This window comes from Phacochoerus africanus, chromosome 14 (assembly GCF_016906955.1).
Source record: "Phacochoerus africanus isolate WHEZ1 chromosome 14, ROS_Pafr_v1, whole genome shotgun sequence".
In the NCBI taxonomy this organism is placed as follows: Eukaryota; Metazoa; Chordata; class Mammalia; order Artiodactyla; family Suidae; genus Phacochoerus; species Phacochoerus africanus.
In genome coordinates, this window is record NC_062557.1 from 3,429,227 (window position 1) to 3,441,764 (window position 12,538).

General features: G+C 60.1%; 1 protein-coding gene across 1 annotated transcript in view; it reads left to right on the top strand.

Moving 5' to 3' along the window:
* Nucleotides 1-1,883: 1,883 nt before the first annotated feature.
* Nucleotides 1,884-12,538, top strand: part of DNAH17 (dynein axonemal heavy chain 17) — a 103,627-nt gene continuing 92,972 nt past the window's right edge. The window contains 11 exon segments of the mRNA XM_047756739.1: nucleotides 1,884-2,025; nucleotides 2,027-2,272; nucleotides 3,470-3,663; nucleotides 4,422-4,614; nucleotides 4,743-4,842; nucleotides 5,101-5,186; nucleotides 5,403-5,528; nucleotides 6,311-6,463; nucleotides 6,597-6,683; nucleotides 8,327-8,494; nucleotides 8,741-8,857. Of these exon segments, the coding sequence (XP_047612695.1) occupies nucleotides 1,927-2,025; nucleotides 2,027-2,272; nucleotides 3,470-3,663; nucleotides 4,422-4,614; nucleotides 4,743-4,842; nucleotides 5,101-5,186; nucleotides 5,403-5,528; nucleotides 6,311-6,463; nucleotides 6,597-6,683; nucleotides 8,327-8,494; nucleotides 8,741-8,857 (1,569 nt within the window). The 5' untranslated portion in view covers nucleotides 1,884-1,926.

A 12,538-nucleotide genomic window follows, 5' to 3' on the forward strand; every position in this document is an offset into this window, starting at 1 on the left:
TAAGACCAGCGGATGGGGACAGAGACCTGGGGGACCCGGGGGCCTCGGGAAGGGGTCCACCCTGATGCCGTTCTTGGAAGAAAAGTTGATTTTGCAAAGGCCCTAATCTCCAGAAACAGTACGTCAGAGGCTGCTCCCTTAAATGCCAGGAGCACTGCCAACTTGGCAAGACCCGCCTGGTTGCCTTGACCCCCAGGGTTCCCCTGCCTTCCTGTCCCCACATCTGTACGACGAGGACAGGGATGCTGGCTCAGACAGCCCGCGGAGGGGGGTGGTGACTTAACAAGCGCACAGCTCTTGCTGGAGCTTCTTATGGGCGGGGTGGCTGGCACGCCCCCTCTTTGTTCACAGATGTGCCAGCATATGGGTTTGGCTCACTGGCCACCAGAGTCCTTGCTGCTCACTTGATGTATTTTCCCCAAGTTTCCTCATGGAGAGATTTGACTCCGAACAAACCCCAGATGGTGGAGATAACTCTACGAGGCTACTGCCTCTCTCCCGTCGTGGTACAGCGGACGGGCTGAAAGACACCCGCTTTCCTGGTTAGGAGGGTCTTTCGGGGGAACTGCGGACCGATAGACTTTCAACAGCAGTAGCTTTGGTCGACCCAAAGGCCAGACTCTGAGTAGTGCTGGCATCTGCACAGTGCACTTGTCAGGTCTGGAGTCAGAGAAAGTCTGGGAATTTGGGCTGGAGGAGCGACACAGCTGCTGGGGGGTCCCTCCCTGTGCACATGGTCCACAGGCCCCCAGAGGAGCTGAGATGCCCCCAAGTCCCCACAGAAATCTAGGAGCTACACCCCTCCACCTAAGCTGTAACAAAAGCCAGCATCAGGCGTGTCTTTTCACTCAACTCTGCAGAACGCATTCCCCTCCCCTGCCCCAGGCCGGCCCTCTCGACGGAGCCCACAGTTATTTGGGATTTTGATATTTTGTTCAGCATGAATTCGTATTAATTTTGCTTGTTACAAAGTGTTGAAAGACCCTTTGTCTTGGAAACTGAGAGTCCGGGCATCCCTTTAAAGTTTTGTGCCTCACCTGGTCCTGGCCTTTGGGGCTTCAAGGGGATCCCCCCAGCTCTCCAGTTAAGCCCACCCCTCCTCTGAGCTAACTCGGGCCACAGGGGCGCGCAGCCAGGGCTCTGAGGGGTTCTCCGGGGGAATGTGAGCTTCCGAGGGGTCCGTGGGGATCCTCTTAGGGGCCCATGATGGGGGTGGCAGATGGAAGAGAGGCGGACAGGGCTGGCCAGAAGTTGGGGTTCACTATGGCTGAGGTTAGGACAGGGAAGCAAGATGGACTTCACACCCGTATGTGGGGTCCACCTGCTCCTGCTCTTTTTCTGGGGGTTAAGCCCGCGGTGCGTGGAGGTTCCCAGGCCAGGGGTCAAACCCAAGCTACAGCAGTGACAACGCCGAATCCTTGGCCACCAGGAAACTCCCCACCCCTCCTGTCTGAGTTTGGCGCCTATCCTGGGGGTGGGATGTCACCTTCCTGGGACCCTTCAACCTGACCCTTCTGCTGCCCCACTTGGCCTTTGCCCCCCCAGTCACCTCCTGACTCTGGCTGTGACCCTTGCCTGTTCCCAGCCCTCATTCTCTCCCTTCCCAGCCTGCTCACCACATGGTCCCAGGTAGCGCACGCATCACTCCTGCTATGTCGCCTGCTCCATGGTGTCACCCGACATGGGCCAGGGGGCAGCCGTTCGGCCAGAGAAGATGGACACCGGCCCCCCGGTCCCTCACCTACCCCCACCCTCGCCCCCAGAGCTGGAAACGGTGTAGTCACTCACCCCTTTTCTTTTTCTATTGGTTAGAAGAGGGGTTTCAGATGGTCCCCGGGACGGGCGGGAGGTCTCCCCAGGAGCCTGGGCTGCACCCGTGTCTCCTTCCCGTGTCTCTGTCCCATCACAGGGTCCCAGAAGGTCAACATGACAATTACCCCAGACGTGAGATTAGAGTATCTGGAGGGCGTTGCGTCCGTCTTCCTCAAGTTCAAGCCAGACAAGTGGCATAAAATGGTCACAGCAGGAAGAGAACATGGGTTTGCTCACTGAATTCTTCGAGAAGCCGGACGTCCTGGTTCTGGTGCTGACGCTGAGCCCGGCTGGCACGATCTCGCCCTGCCTGGGCTTCCCCGCCTCCCTCAAGTCCAAAGGGCTGTACTTCATCAAGAAGAGACCCGACAGCATCAGCAAGGACAACTACAAGGACCGTCTGGTCTACGGGGACATTGGCCCCGCGCCCGTGGACCAGCTCATCGCTGTCGTGGAGGAGGTGGGCAGGGCGAGGGCTCAGGGGGCGGGTCACCTATTTTCTCCTACTTTCCGTGAGCGGCCGAGAGCCCTGCTCCTCAGAGGGGGTCCCCAGGCCTGGAAGCAGGTTAGACATGCAAAGTCTCAGGCCAGCTGCCTGGTCCGCAGAGACAGACACACTTTCCATCAAGACCTCCAGGGGATGCTGGGAGGCGCCGGCCACGGCCTGTCCTCTCTGAAATCACGGGCACCTCTGTGCTGCACTGGGGACGTCCCCCCCGTAGCCTCGGAGGGTGGGGGCCATTCGTGCTCCAGTAGATGGGATTCCCAATTCTGAGATTGAGTAAAGAAAGGGAAAAAACAGGTGGTGTTTTATGTGTGTCTCTGCCATCTGCCTCCTCCCCTGACTCGCCATCGGCAGGCGGGGCATGTGTCGCCCCCTCCGGGCAGTCAGAGCAGCCAGGGTTCCAGGAACTTAGCTTTCCTGCTCATCGTGCTCTCGTCCAGTGAGATGGGGGCGTGCTCCCTCCCTTGACCTAACTTGGGCCACGGGGGGGTGGGCACAGCCAGGACCTGGGCCCGCCTCCCCTGGGATCCGGAGGCAGCTGGCACGGCCAGCCTAGAGCTGGAGTACAGGGCATTTATCGTTCCCGGCTGGGGCCACCCAAACAAAGCACCACAGTCTGGAGGCTGCAGGTCCCAGATCAAGGTGTGGGCAGGGCTGGTTCCTTCCAAGGCCTCGCTTCTTAGAGTGTAGACGGCCTGCCTCACGTGGCCTTGGGCCTTCACAGGGCTCTCCCCCTGTGCATGGCGTCCTGTCCTCTTTTTGTAAAGGACAGTGGTTCTGTTGGGTTAGGACTTACCTTAATCACCTCATTTTAACTCAGTCACCTGCTGCAAGGCCCTTTTCTGAATACAGTCACAGCCTGGGGTGCTGGGGGTGAGGACTCCCACGTTTAAATGGGGGGACACAAGCCCACCCGTAACAGCACCCCCAGGCAGAGCAGCGCGTGTGCCATTGTGGCAAAGGGTCTCCCTTCCCGGAGATGGCTTTGCCCCTGCACGGGCACGGGGGTGGGCTGCTGTCACTGTCTTGGCACCGCAGCCAGCCCCGCCTCCTCCTGCAGAGCCGGGCTCAGGCTGAGGGCTCGATGCTCCTCCTGGGGTGTCGCCCGGTGGAGACAGGCTCCGGCAGAGCCTCAGAAGCCTCTCTTTCCAGGTTCTCGACTCGCTGTTAAACCAGAGCGAGAATCTGAGTGGCTGGCCCCGTGTGGTCTCGGAGGACCTGGTGAAGCAGGTTCACAAGCTGAAGAACGAGATGTTTGTGATGGGTGGCAAGATCAAGGGCAAGACCCTGCTGCCCGTCCCGGAGCACCTGGGCAGCCTGGACGGCACGCTGGAGTCCATGGAGAGGTGGGGGCAGGGAGAGGTGTCTCGCCGGAGCTGGTGAAACGGGTGCAAGAAGGCGCTTTTGGGTGCCAAGCCTGAGGTCAGAGGACCTAGGACAGAATGGGACGAGGCACTGAATACCTGGGCTCCAGCCCCGCCTCCATCACACATGTGGACTGAGCCCAGCATCACATGACATGCAAAAGGTGTCCCACTGTGACTGGTCCCATGGCCAGGAAAGGGGATAATACCCAGCTTTAGGACGTGGGTACCGAGGGCCAGTGATGGGCGTGGCAGGCATCTTCAGAGGTGCTGTGTGTGCCTCTAAATAGAGCCCATGGCGAACCAGAGGCCCCGGGAAGCACGAAGGCTCTGAAGTGTCCCCTTGTACCTCCCTGAGCGCTATTTGCGACCGCCTGGCATGGGTGGCTCTCAGAGTGGCTGCAGTGACACCGTGTTCCCTTAGCCTGTCGGCGGGGCACTGCTCCTGGGGTGCCTGTTGTAGGGGCGGGTCATCCACAGCCCCAGCCCACGCCTCGAGGTGACCCCAGTCAGATGCCCGAGGGGCCGTGGTGAACGTGGATTTTTTTTCTCCAGAGCTCGTCCCCCTCTTTCTTAGGGGCACCAGCATCCCTGGCAACAGCCAGCATTGCCCCAGGGTCTGTCGTGGCTGAGAGCCTCGGTGGTGGTGGGGGGTGTTGGGGGGGGGGTCTCTGCCCAGAGGGGGTGGAGCTGGGAGAACAGCACCGTCGGGCTGAGCACGTCTCCCGCCTGCCCGGCAGGGTCCCCTCCTCCCTGGACAACTCGCTGCTCCACGCCATCGAGACCATTGTCATTGACTGGTCCCACCAGATCCGGGACGTGCTGAGCAAAGACTCCGCCCAGGCCCTGCTGGATGGGCTGCACCCCCTGCCCCGCGTCGAGTTTGAGTTCTGGGACGCCCGGCTGATAAACCTCAAGTGCATCCACGAGCAGGTGACGCCCGCTGGAGTCCTGGGCACCCGGCCTTCCCCGAGGGGCCCCGGGGGCCCACCTGAGTCCCTCAGCTCCAGCCGCCAGGCTCTGTTGAAAGGCCGACGTCCTCCTCCTCCTCCCCTTCTCAGCTCAACAGGCCCAAAGTGAATAAAATAGTCGAGATCCTGGAAAAAGCCAAAAGCTGCTACTGGCCAGCTCTGCAAAACGTATATACAAGCGTCACTGAAGGTGAGCAGGTGCCCTAGGAGGCCCCGCCCTCAAGAGGAAAACGCCTATCGGAGAGGCTGGCCGGGCCCCTCGCCCACCCTGAGGGCATACGTCTTCCCCATCAGCGGCTTCCTAGAAACTTCCTTTGGAGGAAGACCCATTTCCTGAGGAGCAGGTGTCTGTAGACACACAGAGCTGCCCGTCACCATTTCTGGCCGTCGGGGGCGGGGGCCAGGTGCTGCCCCCATGTGGCTGAGCCCCTGTTCTCGTTCCGGGCAGGCCTGAAGGAAGCCCACGATATCGTGCTGTACCTGAAGCCTCTGCAGATCTTGCTGGAGGAGACGGAGCAGGCCGATGTCACGATGGTGTGTTGGCGGGAGAACGGTCACTGGGCAGGGGCCGGGCTGAGCCTTGGGGGGAGCAGGGACCGGGGGATTCCTGGCTGTGGTTGGATGCGAGGACCTGGGGAGCGCCTCTTCCTTCCACGGGGTGGGGGTGGGGATGGGGGGTACTCCTGGAGCTGCGGGGCGGGGAGAGCCGAGACGCTGCGGCCAAGCGCCCGCCTGGCCCGTCCCTCCCAGCTCCCAACCTTCATCGCCAAAGTGCTGGACACCGTCTGCTTCATCTGGGCCACCTCCGAGCACTACAACACGCCCTCCAGGGTCATTGTCATCCTGCAGGAGTTCTGCAACCAGCTCATCGAGACGGTAGCCCCACCCGGCCTCGGCCGCCCTCCCCTTCCCGCTGCTCTGGTCCCTGCTTCCCGCCGGCACCCCCAGCTGCTTGAACACAGGCAAAGATGTTGACACGGGGATTTGCAGGCTCCTGGCAAAGGCTGGGCCCTCTGGGTGGCCACCCAGCCTTCTCCCAAGACCTGGGCAGTGCCAGCCCGACCTGCCCTGCGCTGCAAGGGGGGAGGAAGGAAGGCGGGGCTACCCCTCCTCCACGTCCCAGCACCCCAAGACGCAGCCGGGGTCTTGGCAGGGTTTGTGTGCGCCTCACCAAGCGGCCTCTTGCCTCGGCGCGGATGCCCCTTCATCTTCCGCTTCACAAGCACCTGTGCGCCGGCCACCAGGGCCTGAGATGCAGCCTCGCCACCCTGGGCCACTGCTGCATGTGTTAGAAGCACAGTGGCAGCCCTGTCTGCAGGCAGGCCCAGAAGGTCCCAGTGGCCAGGATCCTGCAGCCGTAGCAGGACTGCGTTTCTCAGCCCCTTAGAGGGACCCTAGCTGTCTGCCACCAGAGCTGGTTGTGCTGCAGCCTTAGCACGGGGTGAGGGGGCCAGAGAGGGAAGCGGCTCAGGCTCTCCAAAAACAGCCCAGCGGTGGGCAGACAGGCTGGGACCCGAGCCAGAGGGGCAGCGGATGTGCCAGAGCAGCAGCTGGGGCCCCGGGCGGGTTGGTCGAAGCCGCCCAGCGACTGCAGACAGCGCGCCTGGACGTCACCGTGCAGCTCGTCCCAACTTAGGGAACATCTCCCTTTGGCCCAGACGCGGACCTTCCTGAGCCCCGAGGAGGTGCTGAAAGGCCTGCAGGGCGAAATCGAGGAGGTTCTGAGCGGCATCTCTCTGTCCGTGAGCGTCTTGAAGGAGCTGTACCGGGCCTATGACTTCTGCTGCGCGAACATGAAGCTTTTCTTCAAGGTGCGGCTGGGTTTGCAGGGAGCGAATGGGGGCGAGGGGGAGAGGGGGGCGGGTGGCCCCCCCCCGCTGGGCCACATGGACGCGAGGCCATGCAGCCCCCGCCCCCCCTCTCTGTCTCTCTCTCCCCTAAAAGGACAAGGAGCCGGTGCCTTGGGAATTCCCTTCTTCTCTTGCCTTTTCCAGGATCAATTCCTTCTTCCATCGGGTCCAGACCATCGAGGTAAGAGTGACGTTTGGCTCGCCTCCCCCCGCCCCTCCCCAGCTGCCCGCATCTCAGGAGAGCTGTGTCTTCCGGCCTTCACGTCGGCTCCCAGGCGGGAGTTAGAAGTCCCACCCAAATGTCTGTGTGGCGGGGAAACGGGGCATCTGCACCTGTTCTGGTTGCTTTTGCCCTTCCCTCTGCCTTCTGTCTATGAGCAGGTTCATGACCCATTGCACGGCCGGGGTCAGGAAGCCAGGAGGCCAAGGGGGGAGTTGGTGGGACTAAGCAGAAAGGAAGATGCCAGCAGGACTGGTTTGGATACATAATGAAACACAGCAAACAGATTTCAAAGCGGCTCCAAATATTTTGCTCTGGGGAAAAGAGGCGGGGGCTGAAGGCACGAGCAGGGCAAGGAAGCGTCCCTTTCTGTTCTGTCATCTTCTGTACGGTCTTTAGGGAACAACACCTGTGCTCATAGTCCCACCATGTAAAACAGAGAGGGCTCCTCCGTGACCGCTGGGCGGTGATTTTTATGGTGGAGGCATCAGCAGCGGTTCCAGGAAGGCCCGTCTGGGTCTCGCCCACACCCTCTGGGAGGCAGAGCGGGGCCCGCGAGGACCCCAGGTCTCCGTCACAGGGTGGCCCTGAGGGCCGTAAAGTGAGGGCTTCCAGCCTAAGACCCTGAGGTTCCGGCCAAGTGTGTGGCCACCTAGCCTTTGGTCCCCACATCATCAATCCCGAGTGAGGATGAAGCTTCTGGGGAAGACGGGCTTTGGGGGGGCCAGCCGCGCCTTGCTCCGTGGACACACGAGCCCAGAGCTCAGGGTGGGGTCGTGCTGTTGGCCTCCACTGGTTCGTTGGGTTAGAGCTCGACCCCCGTCTCCCATCTCAGCACTGGGGCCCCTTCCTCCTCCACTTCCCGAGCACACGTTTGCCAGCCACCAGGCAGACACTTGGGGGAAATGGCACCAAGCCTGGCACCGGCCTGGGGGGCTTCTGTCTCTACGGCACCGGGCCCTGTGTTGGCTCAGGGGCTGCTTGTGGTCTGCAGGGAGCCTTCAGGGTCTCGATGGGGAAATAAGAGGTACGTACGGAGGCGCTGGATGGCGTGGTCGCACTGAGTGGGGTTAAACACCCAAATGGTGCGGGGAGCGCTGGGGGTTCTGGAAGGGAAGGAACCACCGTGGGCAGAAACGGTTGGGCGGGCTCTCAGGGGTCGGCGAGGTAGACCCAGGCGGCCACGGAGGGGGACCTACACACGAGCAGCCATCGGGGGTCCGGTGTGTGAGGCCATCGGGAAGCACTGCACGCCTTTCCACCGGGGTCCTCCCACAGCCAAGGAAGTGGGGACCCCCGGAAGCGGGTGACGGCTTTCGAGGCATCCTTTGGCCAGACTGCCGCCGCCTCCCCTCCCCCTCCCTCCTCCTCCTCCTCCGCTTTCACAGCTTGGAGATGTGTCTTTTCCCCTGTGTTCCAGAACCAGCTTTAGAGGACAGTAAGGCCAGTAGACAGAGTGACCCCAATGCTCCAGGCTGTCGTGTGACCCTGGGCATCCAGCCCCCTCCCCCTCCCTGCCGGGGTCAGAGCTGGAAGAGGGACTCCAGCGCTGGGCCTCGTTAGGAAGGTGGACTGACGAGGCGTGCTGGGGTTTCCTCCGCCAGAATCTTTATAAAACAGCCGTTGAGTTTCTGAAGCTGGAGAAGATCGAGCTCGGGGGCGTGAGGGGCAGCATCCTGGGCAGCCAGGTCACTCAGATCTACGAGGAGGTCTTTGAGCTGGTGAAGGTTTTTGCTGACTGCAAATATGACCCCTTGGACCCCGGAGATTCGGTGAGCGGGGGGCCTTGGTGGGATTGACGACAAACACCCCAAGAGTGGGAAGGCACCGTGGGGTGAGCACGAGGGGCAGAGGACCCCAAGGCTTTTCTGAAAGATGGCATGAAACCTCTGCCCGTGGAGCAGCCCCCACGCCCCTGAGCTTGCCCAGCCCAGATGTAACCCCAATCCTTGGGGGGGGGGTGCCCGCCCCCTGCTTTTCATGCCGGTTACCTGGTTGGTGTTTGAATTCACTTTCAGAGTTTCGATGATGATTACGCTGACTTTGAGACCAAAATTCAAGACCTGGACAGGAGGCTGGCCACTGTCTTCTGCCAAGGGTTCGATGACTGCAGTTCTATTGAGTCCTGTGCCAGGGTACGTGTGGCTGGGGTTCCGTGCTGCCGGAGAATCCGTCAGGCCGCGCAGCGATGCCTGGAACGATTGCGGGGGTGGTCCCATCTGGCAGCGTCCTCTGTAGATGGAGAGCTGGGCCCAGAAAGCGCGGGGCCTTTCTCGGTGCCTTAGCCCGAGTTGGCAGGCAGCCCCTTGCCTGGCATCCGGGGGGTCTTCCTGCCACATCTTCCAGGAAGAGCAGAAAGTGAGCATGAGGTGGTTATCTTACGGGTTCACGCGGTGCTTCCTGTATCCTTATTTGATTCAGCTCCCCCACTCCTTGTATGGAGCCAAACTTAACGCGAGGCAGAGCTGCTGTAAACATAAGACGCATCCCCCTTTGGAGCTGCCGAGCCAAATGTCCGGTTTCTTCAGTATTTGAGACCCAAGAAGCAAACACAGAACCCTTTCGAGGAGCCGTCTCTCTCTAGGTGGTGGGGTTGTTACTGGCCAGGGTTCTTGGCCTTCCTTGATCCATAGACATTGATGAGGCCGCCCGAGAAATTCACACGAGACTTTTCTGGGGCTCCTGCTGCGGCAGGAGAGAGTGAAGAGGAGTAGCGGCTCCCTTGCTCCCTCCCCGAGGCGGGGCAAGCGGGTTCCTATGTGGGGTGAGGGCAGGCGTGGCTTAGGGGGTCTGCCTACCCCCTTGGGGGGCGGGGATGCGCAGGACCTGCTTTGGCTCCCGGCTCTTCAGAAGCAGCAGTTGGGTGTTTTGGTCGTTGTATATCCTGTCCATAACCTGCCCCAACTGCGCGTGCAAGGCACTTCTTTCCAGTCCCGTGTCTGTACCTGCTTTGTATTTTGTGGCTCAAGAAAATGCTTGTCCAGCCGCAAGCAGAGGGTCCCAGGTCCCAGCCTTGTCTCGGGGTGATGGCTGACACGGGTCTGTCTGTCGTGTATTTTCTACAATTTCCAAGTTGCAGGCGTGAAGTGAGACGTCCTTTGCCATTAGGAAAAAAAAAAAAAAAAGGATGCTATGAAACCATTTTTTAAAATGGCTCACAGAAAAGCAGGAAACCCCCCAGAGAATATCAATTTGAAAGAGAAATGCAAATGGCCATACATAGTGGCTGTAGGTTTGGCCTTGCAAATAATCAGGAAAGTGCCAGGTAAAACAGCCAAGGTGCCTTGTCACGGACCAGGCCGGCTGGGACCGTGAGGGGCTAGACACTCTCCCCACTGCTGGTGGGTGCCCCCCTTCCGGAGGATCCCTGGGTAGTGGGCATAGTGGGGGGCGTGGAGACAGGCCCCTGGATCTTCCCGCTCTCAGCTCACGAGGCAGCTGACACGCAGGGCCAACAGGCCAGGTCGCCAACTTGCAGGCAGTCACCCAATACCAAGCACGTCCTATCCGTAGGCGGAGACCTGGTTCCCAGGGCACAGCTCACCCTGCTAGTCCCAGGACTGTCCGGTTTTGAAACGGAAAGTCCAGCGTTGCGGAGACACCCCCCCCCCGCCCCCAATCCCAGGCAAACCAGGACCCTTGCCGAGCTGTCGGGGCGGTGTGTGGGGTGGGGTGGGGGGGCTAAATAAGTGGGTGTGGGTGAGAACAGAGTCTGTGTGGTGATCAGAAGTTTCATGGCATCAGCCTATGTGTCGCCTTTCTGTTGCTGCCGCGACAAATTGCCGCCAGGGAAGCCAGCTGATTGACATAGCAAGCTCAGAAAAACATGACGAACAGAGTAAACCTGCACCCTCCCTCCTCTAAATAGCAGGGCTCGGAAGTAGGTAAGATGATTTTTGGACTTTCCAGGGTCAGAAACGGATGGCTTGGGCTCCAGGGCCTGCTGGTGGACTTCTGGCTCATGTGGTGCTTTTGAGGCATCGTTCGCCGGGTGCACAGTCCACCCATTTAAAGAGAGCAGTGAAGTGGTTTCCGTGCGTGGGGCACCGAGAGCTGCACCCCATCCACAGTCAGCCTCAGACCTTCTCCGTCACCCCAGTTGTTCCCCACCTCGGGCAGCACCCATCCGCGCTGTCTCTCTAGATGTGCCTCTTCTCACGTGGCACTGTTCGGAAATTTTGCATTGGTCACCAACATTGAAAAATTGCGAAAGTGCACATAAAAATCTGGGTTTTCACCCTCTCTTGGAGAAGTCGATCTGGCCACACCATCCTTCACGGTAACCAGTGGCTGCCAGGGAACAGCTGTCACCCGGTATAGACAGATCAGTGGTCCAGTTTGCCCCAGGCCTCACCACTCCTTATTGTCTCAGCCCAGCATTCTTCATGCACTTCTGTGCCCTGCCTTGCCCCAGCGATTGAGAGGGTGATCTTGGCGGGATGTGGCCTATGTGACGACAGCTCATCCGGAGAATGGGTATTAGGGATTTAGGTGAATATGTGGTGTGTGTGCTCCGGCAGAGTGTTTATTTCTCCGCCTGCTTCCGTGCGTGTTTGTCACTCACGGCCCTGTGCAGGTCAGAGCTGTCCCCCCCTCTTCCTATGCAAGCCTCTGGGTTGCTGCAGGTAATGCAGTGCCTGGAGGAGAGGCCTGGTCATTCGCGTATTATCTCATTTAATGTGCTCAAAACCCAAGTTCTTGGCTAAACTCATCGACACTGTCCGCCCCATTGGACCAGCTAAGACAGCTCCAGAAGCCTGCGCAAGGTCACATGGCTGGTCAGTAAGCAGGGACACCAAGGCTCCAGACCAGCTCTGAGCTTGGCTGCTCACAGGACCCCTTGTCCCACTGGGCTGCTGTGGCCGAGAAGGCCATTGGTTTGGGCAGCCCAGGGGTGGCCACCCTTTCAGAGGATGCTAGGGCTGGGCTTCCTGGGGCTGAGCTGGGGGCCCAGGAAGCCTACCACCCCTGAGCATGAGATCTCTCTCCTGCCAATGCCAGGATGTTCCTTTGGCCTTTTGATTCTTTTTTTTTCAATGCAGATGCTTGGGAATTTGGAGCTCTGCAAATGTAATGATCAGTTAAGTCTTGGATGGAGTAGGTGCTCCAGGCAAAATATGAATGAATGCAAATTCATGCAGTGCCCCCCCTGCTGTTCCCTCCTCTGTGGCTGCCTCACGCTACCTGCTCCTTGCAGAGGCCTTCCTCACCTCCTCCTCTAGGCACCAGCCGTCCCCTTCCCCTCCCTGTTATAGCCACTGACCTGCTGGGTTTCTCTTCTTGGTGCTCGGCCCTCCTTGGCATCTGTGGTGTGTTGATTTCTGTGTGTTTGTCATCTTCCCAACTAGGACGTAAACTCCCTGAGGGCAGGTACTTGGTTTGGGTTGACTCAGAACTGAGCCCAGCACATAGTTGGAGGGAAAAGGCCCTGGGCCGGGGGGAGTGGGGCTCTCAGCACCCCGCTCAGGCCCAGGCAGACCTTAGGCAGAACTGGGGCCAAGAGCCATTAGCACGAAGACCCCAGGCTACCCAAGGACAAAGGGTCGAGTTTCCAGCCAGCTCTTGATCGCACCAGCGCCTGCTCTGTGGCGGAGTCTCCAGAACAAAGACGATGCTGGAGCTAATGGAGCAGGCTGCCAGGTGGTTCGTCCCTCTTGCCCCCCCCCCCCCCCCCGGCCATGGGGGTGGATCTGGGAGGAGCGGTGCCCCCAGACCTCCTGCCGGCAGGGTGCCCCGTTGTGCTGTTTTCCAGCCGTGGCGAAGGGTTGGGCTGATGGATCCAAGGCAAGATGCCTGTTCCCTGGCCATCAAGAGAC